The sequence below is a fragment of the Chiloscyllium plagiosum genome, chromosome 2 (assembly GCF_004010195.1).
Source record: "Chiloscyllium plagiosum isolate BGI_BamShark_2017 chromosome 2, ASM401019v2, whole genome shotgun sequence".
NCBI classification, from domain to species: domain Eukaryota; kingdom Metazoa; phylum Chordata; class Chondrichthyes; order Orectolobiformes; family Hemiscylliidae; genus Chiloscyllium; species Chiloscyllium plagiosum.
Genome location: NC_057711.1, coordinates 60,607,937 through 60,617,638, shown reverse-complemented (window position 1 = coordinate 60,617,638; position 9,702 = coordinate 60,607,937). Strand labels below are relative to the sequence as shown.

Below are 9,702 nucleotides of genomic sequence, written 5' to 3'. Positions count from 1 at the left end.
AGATATCCCAACCCAATCTAGTCCCACCTGCCAGCACCCGGCCCATATCCCTCCAAACCCTTCCTATATACACATCCAAATGCCTCTTAAATGTTGCAATTATACGAGCCTCCACCACATCCTCTGGCAGCTCATACCATACACGTACCACCCTCTGCGTGAAAAAGTTGCCCCTTAGGTCTCTTTTATATCTTTCCCCTCTCACCCTAAACCTATGCCCTCTAGTTCTGGACTCCCCGAGCTAAACTAAATAGGAGAACCACAAAGGGTTAACTAAGATTAAAGGTTAGTCACAACAAGGTAGATCAATTTATAGAGAAATAAATATAAATAGAAATATGATCTAATTATGGGGATCAAGACTGATCAAGACTGCAAACTGAACATTCCAATAGTATTCAACATTTCAGAAGGACAAACAAAGAAGAAAAGCAGGTAGGATGGTGCAGTATTAAAGAATGAGATTAGTACATTAGTGAAAGAGGACAAGACGTAGAATAAATTTGAGTGGAGTTAAGAAAGATCAAGAGGCAGCAAACATTGGATGGTGTTGTTTACAGGCCACCAGACAAAACTGGTAATGCAGAGTAAAGCAGCAATCATGGGGAACTTCAATCAACATTCAGGCTCGGTAAACTTTATTTGCACTAATGCCATGCATGACAAAATTGCTGAAATGTGTAAGAGATGATTTTCTAGAACAATGCTGAGGAACCAATTTGAAACCAATATCTAGTGAGGTGCATTGAGAACAGGCTAATTAATAATCTCATTGTAAAGGACTGTTCAGGAAACACAAAATTTTAAATGACACAGTTTAATTTGAATCTAAGAATTTATTTTCATTTATGGAAAATAGGCATCACTGGCTGGGCTACTGGCATTTATTGGCCATCCCTAAATGCCCTTGAGAAGGTAGTGGCGACCGGACTTCCTGAATTGCTTCAATCCATTTATTGTAGACGAATACACAATGTGTTTGGAGTTCTAGGATTACCGACCCAGTGACACTGAAGCAATGGTGATTTATTTCCAAGTTAGGATGGTGAGTGGATTGGAGGGGAACTTGCAAGTGGTGATATTTCCATTAAGCTGATGCCCTTGTTCTTCTCGATATTAGTGATCGTGGGTTTGGAAGACGTGTATAAGGAGCCTTGATGAAATTTCTGCATGCATTTTGTAGATGATACACACTGCTGAGTGTTAATAGAAAAGGAAGTGATACCAATCAAGCAGGCTGCTTTGTTCTGGATGGTGTCAAGGTTACTGTGTGCTGGAGCTGCACTCATCCAGGTATGTGGGGAGCATTCTATCATCCTCCTGACTTGTGCCTTATATGTGGGGCACAAGCTTTCAGGAGTCAGGAGCTGAGTTATTTGCTGCGGTATTCTTAGACTCTGACCTGCTCTTGTAGCCAAAATACTTATATGGCTAGTCCAATTCAAGTTTTGGTCAATGATTAGATTTTCTCTTGTTGGACATGGTCATTGCCTGGCACTTTTGTTGCATAAATGTTAATCACCATTTGTCAGCCCAAACCTGGATACTGAATTCATCTTTCTCATCTTCCTATTTCTGTACTCACTTGCACATAGCGCTGGTAGTAATGTGGAGATCACTATTTTAGAGATCCTGTTTGCTCATCTTCTACCTAGCTCCCTAAACGCCAATTGCAGGTCCATATTCCTGTTACTATCTGTGTCATTAGTACTAATGGGGATCATGACTGCTGCCTGTTGGCCACCCTTCCCAAAAAGAATGTCCTGCAGCTGTTCCGTGACATCCCTAACCTTAACAATAAAAAGGCAACAAACTATGTTAGAATAACACTAATGATCATAGAAATGCTGATCTGTTCCCCAAAATGAAGAATCCCCAGTAATACTGTTCTTTCCCCTTTTCTTTCTCCCCTGCCATACAATGGGCTGCCATCACTGATTACCTGAGCTTAGGTTTTGCTGTACTCCTTCAAGGATTCCTTGCCGTCACCATTATCCAGAATGTGGAGGTGCCGGTGTTAGACAGGAGTGGGCAAAGTTAAAAATCACATGACACAAGTCTTATAACCTGGTATTGTGTGAATTTTAAAAATATCCAGAATGGGGAACTGGTTAATGTGTGGGACACCTGCAAACCTGCTGGTTTCTCTTGGACTGCCAAGAATCAAAGTTGCATAACTTCAGCAAACATAGAAAGGCTTTTTTCCACAGATTTCCAAAGGTTTATTTTATTTACATCAATCCATTTTTATGAGTAGTCTAAGGATAAAATGAAGCTATTTGAAAAATAACATTTCTTACCATTTGAAGAAAAGGCATTGAAGGGATATGCTTGTAATTTTCTTTGTCTTTTAAAATTAGAAAATGTGCTGAGTCACCTATTACTTTTTTCAAGTTCATTACTGAATGAAATAGTCTGTGAAGAGAAAGATCCAAGAACACAATACTTAAAATGCTTAATCTCACTTTTTTGTCAGAGCATATGTGGAGATGTTTGCAGACTTCCAACAGCTTCTTCACTCACAGCACTATTCAGCCAGCACTTTTCAACATGTAACAGCACTACATATGCTTGATTCTATCGCGGATAGGCAAATGAGGTGCTCTGATCCAAAAGACAAGTGGTGAAATACAGATCATGAGCCAACCATTACAAAAGTTCCTAAATGAAGGTAGTAGGTATGAAAATATTTACTTCACATATTTTACATATTTACACATCACAGGGCCATACTTTTTAATTTTACCAGTTTCAGTCAATTCCTATTTTTAGGAGGACTAGTTATCATTCACCTTTGGCGTATGATTAACTACAATTACAAATTTCCATGTCACTCCAAATAAAACTCAAGACCATAATCTGTACAACTAAAAATTAAAATTAAATTAAGTCAAAGACTTCTATATTCTACACAAAACATTTTTGTTCCCTTTCTTGGATCCCTAACAATTTCTTTGTGTATGTATTTATCTTTGAAGAACAATTCAATTAGTTGATGAATTGCATTCACCATTTAATTGTTGGAATGATGAGCATAAACAAAACTGGCTGTCAAAATAGCCACATGTGTATGAGCAATGGTGTCAGTTACTGGCGATTGATGCCCCTGAATTAAAATGAATCGGTACATGCATGGCAATATCACTATGTAATCTGTGTAATAAACTAAAATGAATCTGTGCATATTTGGCTGACATCTCTGCATTATCTGTGTGCCTAAGGCCCAAGTTTTGGGAGTGGGGACAAAGTTTGAGAGCAGTGGCAGGGGTCGGTAGCAGGTCGCAGGCCAGGATTTCGGAGGCTAGGATTGGCACCGGCACCAAAGATTGTGATAATAAAACTGGTCATTCAGCTGAGCAGCTTTTACGGTGGGGGTGAGAGATTGCACCTCTGAGCTCGATTTGGACATCAAGGCAGGAATGCAGCACTGACAGCACCAAGAAAATGCTCCACCCAGCACTCAGCAGTCACATATTTATAATGTTAGAAGGCTGATGAAATAGATTACACTTTAGCTGGAAATCAACTGCATCTGTCACATCACAGTGATGTAGTACATCCGGTAGGGTTTCTGCACCTGCACACCCATCTGCCTCTCAGAGGGGGCATTCCTACAAACACAAACCTATTTTAATCCTAGAGTTCTCCTTTCATTCCAGCATTTGCTTCAAGAAAGCAAAAATTAATATATAACTTATTTTCACTCACTTTTCAGCATGTAAATCATCCTACACCAAGCAATTAACAACCAATAATATTAAACGAATACACCATCTGCACTGCACCTATTGTCATATAGCTTAAGTGAGATTCTGTACAAAGAGAAACCACAATATATACCCATCCTATATTCAGGAAATAAAGCGATTAAAATTAATAATTAGATCAAAAATGGAAGAAAATGTTTTTATGAAGTAATAGGTTGAGATATGCACCCTATGGATATTTGGAGTGAATATCTAACATATTTCATTCAACAACTCAATTATCTTCTTTTACACAATTATTTTAATTAGCAATCCTAACTTTAACAATTTAATCTCAAAAACAAAAATACCTAAATTCAAACAGAATTATTATATTTCAGACTTATTGTTTGTAATAAATACATATTTATTTTCTCAGTTAATTAATTTTATTTGTTTATCTTGACTTGGCTCTAGTTTGATTAGATTTCTACTAATCATGCCTACGTTGTAAGGGTCATGCTCAAAATCTTTAGGACAAAATCCTGTTTCTATACCTATACATCACTGGTCATTAATACTCTGAATATTTCATAAGTAAAAGGCAAAATCTGTAGTAGTATTCCCTACATTTTCAGTGTCAGAGTCAGCATTTTCAAAGTTTATTGAAGTATTAACTAACAAAAAACAACATTAGATGTTCTTGCTTTTAGAGCCAAAGTAAAGAGATTTCTGGCTGATCCTATTCAGGTGTTGTATTTTCTGATCTTTCAACAAATATTTTAACTTTCATGGGGTGAGTGTGTCAGTGGCAAGACAAGTGTTTGTTGTCCATCTCGACTGCCCTTGAACTGAGTGGACTTTTCAGAGGGATATTAAAAGTCAACCACATAAAGTCACAGGTAAGAAGAGCATATTTTGCCCCATAAAAAATGTTAGCGACCAAGTGGAGATTGTGTTCCTGGAAGAAATTATATATAACACTTATCAGGACAATGAGACATTACAAGCATAAATAACGAAGTACTTGTGAAGCACAAAAACTGTTGCAGAGAGTGCGGAAGGCATATTGTACACAAAATACTCCAACAAATAGTACTGTAATAACAAACAGCAAACATTTTTTTGTAATGAGGCAAACTGTGAATGCTGGAAATCCAGAACCAAAGTAGAAATAACTGGAGAAACTCAACAGATCTGGCAGCATTAGTGAAGTGAAAGTAGAGCTAAACATTTTGGCTCTAGTAACCCTTCTTAAGAACTGATAGTAGATAAGAAAATGTGATATTGTATGCTGAATACAGGAAATGAAGGATGAAAAGGAGTAAGCAACATATGGAGACAAAGCCTGAATGGAGGGAAAAACAGTCAGCAGACCAAGGCATGGATAGTAAGCTGGGGGAGTAAAAAAAGATAACGGGGACCATAAGTAGGTGCAAACGGTCATAATGGTCGCCATTATCGGCTTTTCTTTCCCCCCAGTTTACCATTATCCATCCCTTTGGCAGCAACTAGCAGGTCTGACAGCATTTATGTAAGAAAGCAGAATTAATGCTTCAAGTCTGCTGACACTTCATCAGAATCAATCCATGATGGAGCCTCTTTATCCTTCCTTGCATCACCAGCCATGTGGTTGACAAGACAGACTACCAGTTACAATGAGTAAGGGATGAGCTTGTCTGAAAGGAAGGTTCAAGAGATGGCCACAGAACCCATCCACATTTAGCATAGACAGGAAAAGTGATGGCAGCAGCATGTGAATGGAGCCTAGATACCCAGGTATGAGGTGTTGGAGCCCCTGAAAGAGCAGCAAAATAGAAGGGGGTGAGATATTACTCCAACCGAAGGCTATACTATAACAGGTTCAATGTCTTCAATGTGACCAACAGGCAGTGCAAGCAAAGGCTTTGAATATTTACAGGTATGGTGGAAGATATCTATGCTATGTTGAAGACAGACCTCTTGCTTCAAATGTGTGCCCACACATTGGCCTTCAACCCCAAGCCAACTACTACCAGAGAATCTGCTCAAGATTTCAGCAACATTTTTCATTCAGCCACACACCAGTGCAACATGTCAGTCATTGCTTGATTTGGAAATGTATTACATTCTCTATAGATTTGGAGTCACAGACTCAACAGCAGCAGGGCTCAGTTCAATAGATGACTTTTCACAAATCTAAGGTGCAAGAGAACATAGAACAATACAGCAGACTGCACAGCAACAGGCCCTTCAGCCCACGATGCTGTACCAAACATTAAGCCAAATTAAGTTAATACCTTCTGCCTGTCCTTGGTCCACATCCCTCTGTTCCTTCCATATTTATGTGCTTAACTAAAAATCCCTTAAAGGCTTAGATTGCACTGATATCACCATCAAATCACATTAGAGTAGTGGTGAGCAACTACATGATGTGACACTGTAAAAAAACGAAGATGCCACTGAGGTGAAGGATGACTAGAGAAGAAATGGTGCTAGAGAATCCAAGACCGGTTTAGTACATGTTACTGGGGAGCACTTATTACTTGGGTGGTTCTTCAAAAACACTTAAAGATCTGGCAGTACCTTCACCAGCCAGTACCTGGCAAGCCTTTGCCACACATTCCAACAAAATATATATTCCTCATATATTCCAGGAAAGACTCATTCTCCAACAACAGGTTTAAGTCCACAAATACCCTTGATATAATCTGATCGCAAATTATTGAATTCTGCATCACCAGTAGCTTGGAGTCAATCTAATTGGAACCCAGCAGCTATATTGTGGAGATCTGTATTGCGGAGATCGGCTCAGCGCAAACTCACGGCAGTGACAAGGTCAATAGAGGCAAGATTATGCTGAAGAATGGCAACACGGTTCTGCGACAGCAACATGGCAAACAGACTTGACGCTGGATGAATGCTTCCTGCTGGTAATGGTCTCAGTGTTGGGGTGGAAGAGCCCGCATCCAGGCTCATGGCTGAGCACTTAAAGATTAGATTAGATTCCCTACAGAATGGAAACAGGCCCTTCGGCCCAAAAAGTCCACACCGACCCTTCGAAGAGTAACTCACCCAGACCCATTCCCCTACCCTCTATTTACCCCTGACTAATGCATCTAACACTATGGGCAATTTAGCATGGCCAATTCACCTGACCTGAACATCTCTGGATTGTGGAAGGAAACCGGAGTACCTGGAGGAAACCTACGCTAAAGAGGACTGTAACATTGAACTTTTAACTTTAATTCTTTACTTTTCTACTTTATTCCTTAAGATTTTGTACTTAGGATCCTCTGTACCTAAGATGGTGCTGGAGAATGGCGACTTTGTACTTTTCACTGTACTCCTGTATCCCTGTCTTTGAGCACATGTTACAATAGAATCCAACTCTAACTCTACTTGAGGTTTCGTTTGTCTATAGGACTGTAGCATATATTAGAGTCTCTCAAAGACCTGGAGATTGTCACCTAGTTGTGTAGTAAGATCAGGTCTACATACTGATGAGTGAATACCAATAAGCTTTATCAAACCTAAAAGACCACATCTCCTGGTGCCCCACAGATCTATGTAATCTGGAGTCATTATGACACAACTCTTAATGCATAAACCCAGTAACAAACTATTTCAAGAGTAAAGCTACTGTTAACCCTTTACTTCCCCAACTTCTTTGATTGAACACTTAATAACCAAGAACATTTAACTATTAATATCTAACTCCTCAACCCATGTCCACTCCCTACAAGTCTCTGTTGATTGAGGTCTTAATCTCCAATAGTACTCTTATCTCTCCTGGAGGACATGTAGTAGGTAACTGTCTTGGGAAGCATGTGCGTGAATGAAATGCTTGTTTCTCACAACAGCTCTTTCCTAGGCTGTATTGCAGCGAAAACTAATCCATGACAAAATGATGGATGACCTTCAAATATTTAACTATCACAAACCCTGCAAGACGAAAATGAAAAACTGAAATTTTGCTTTTCACTTCGATCTGTGGCACACTTTGAGGCAGAGATAATTCTGTTGGTTGAAAAGAAGGATAAACTCTTGAGATGAGGCAATGAGAACTTTTACATTACGCCCAACATAAGATTTTCACTTTATATTCAGATTCACATTTGCTTCTATGACGCTGCTCCTCTCTGGGTAAAAACATTGCCAGAACTCCATCAGTAAGTAGGAGAGCATCATCATCCATAAAGAAATAGACTTCGGTACCACAATCTATGAGAAATTCAAACATTGCACTGATGATTTCTGCTAACTGGGCTACTATCCACCCAGTCTGAAGCTTCACTACTTATACATCTTTGTTGAAACCTTGAAAACTCATTCTTAAATGACTGGAGATCATTTCATTTTCATAAACTTCTCTATTATCGGGACCATTTTGTTGCCTGTATAAAATTCTTAAGCTTTGTTGGTTTAATGGAAGAACTATAAAGACCTTCTCAGCCACTTTCCCTTCAAGTGTTTTGATCTCTGTCGCTGTTCAGTTCTCTGAATTGAAATGACTTACCTTCATTTGAGTTTCCTAAAACTTTGTCAAAATTAATCTCTAATAGTATTGAGGTGCAGCTAACAGCTGGCACTTCAACATGTTGATGTCTTTCTGCTTCCTTCTAGTACTTCTACACAAGAGAAGTTTTTTTTATCTAATAGTGGTTGCTGATATTGTTGCTATTGTTGCACATCATTGGTTATTTGCCATCCAACCAATCTTCCTTCTTAGTTATCCTAGTCACCACAAAGGTGCTTTTCCTAAAAAGAGACAGCAGAATCTTTACAAACTCTGCACCAGAACGCAAGGGTAGAGGAAGATCCAGACTTCTGCTTCCACTAAATTAACACCAGAATTGGTAGCTTCATCTAGCGCTTTCTTTAGGATACATTGACAAAGCTCTAGAATGTTGTCTCGTGATTGAAGCTACAAACAGCACCAAAGCTGAAAGTAATCAGTTTTGAAGAAAATGAACATTTCATATTGTCTTCTTGCAATTCCAGACATCCAGTCTCTGTAGTAAAGACTAATTCAGAGCACAATTAGTCAACTCAGTGCCTTCTGCATCTTCTAAAAAAAGCACATTCACTTTATGAAAGTGATAATGCAGAATGACTACTAGAAATCTGTGATCTCTCTCTTTCCTTGTCGCAATACGTAGCTTATGCCTGTTCTTTAACTCTGATTTTAATATCTCCTATATCCAAAAGATGAATGGAAAACAGCTGGAGAATTCTTGACCTCAACTATGGAACTGCTTCTGTAAGAGTGGACACATAGGCTGCTATATCCATTTACTTGTCATAAATCATAACCTCCACATGCTAGAATTCATCTTGTGGGTTTGCACAATCATGGAAGCTAAAACTGATCAGTGGATTTGTTACAATTGCTAAAGAATTCATCCTGCTCCTGTGTCCTCCAATGCTGGGACATCAACCAACTGCTCTCTTCTGTGCTTAATTTTCTGTCCTGCTGTTGCAGCTCTGATATGGTCTTCCTGATCCCTGTAAATCCTCTGATCGACTGTAGTATCTTACCCACCCCACTATGGCCAACTGTTTTTGCATGCAGTTCGCCTGGTGTGGGTTTTTGCTTGCTTTTCCAACACTGATTAGCATTTTCCCTCTCTATGGCCTAATGTTTACATGGGCCTTGAATACCAGCACCTCGCAGCAGTGTACACTGTGATCAGATTGCTAAGCTGGCCTCACCTTTCACCTATGGCACTGTATAGCTGCTGGGTTTCGCTCCAGGCGCACCTTGCTGCTTGCCTCTGGTTCCATGGATTTGGCCACTGCCACTACATGTAGTGAGATTACACTAAGGTGAACATTAACCAACTTTATTAAACTTAACTGACCAAAAGAGTTGATAAGACTTTGGCAGACTTTGAACCCTTCAGACTCAGATTTCGCTTTTCCATGGTCTTTCAACATAATAATATAGGTCCTTGTGCACAAGGTCAGCAGCTATTCTTAAATATATAGTTAACCCTTTACTCCCAGTGCCAAAATGAAATCTACCCCAATGTTA

General features: G+C 39.3%; 1 protein-coding gene across 2 annotated transcripts in view; it reads right to left on the bottom strand.

Annotated features, from left to right (window-relative positions):
* Positions 1-9,702, bottom strand: part of man2a1 (mannosidase, alpha, class 2A, member 1) — a 245,178-nt gene that overhangs the window by 114,399 nt on the left and 121,077 nt on the right. For both annotated transcript variants that reach the window (XM_043710431.1, XM_043710422.1), the window contains exon 11: positions 2,301-2,415. In XM_043710431.1, coding sequence (XP_043566366.1) covers positions 2,301-2,415 — 115 coding nt within the window. The remainder of the gene's footprint in view (positions 1-2,300; positions 2,416-9,702) is intronic.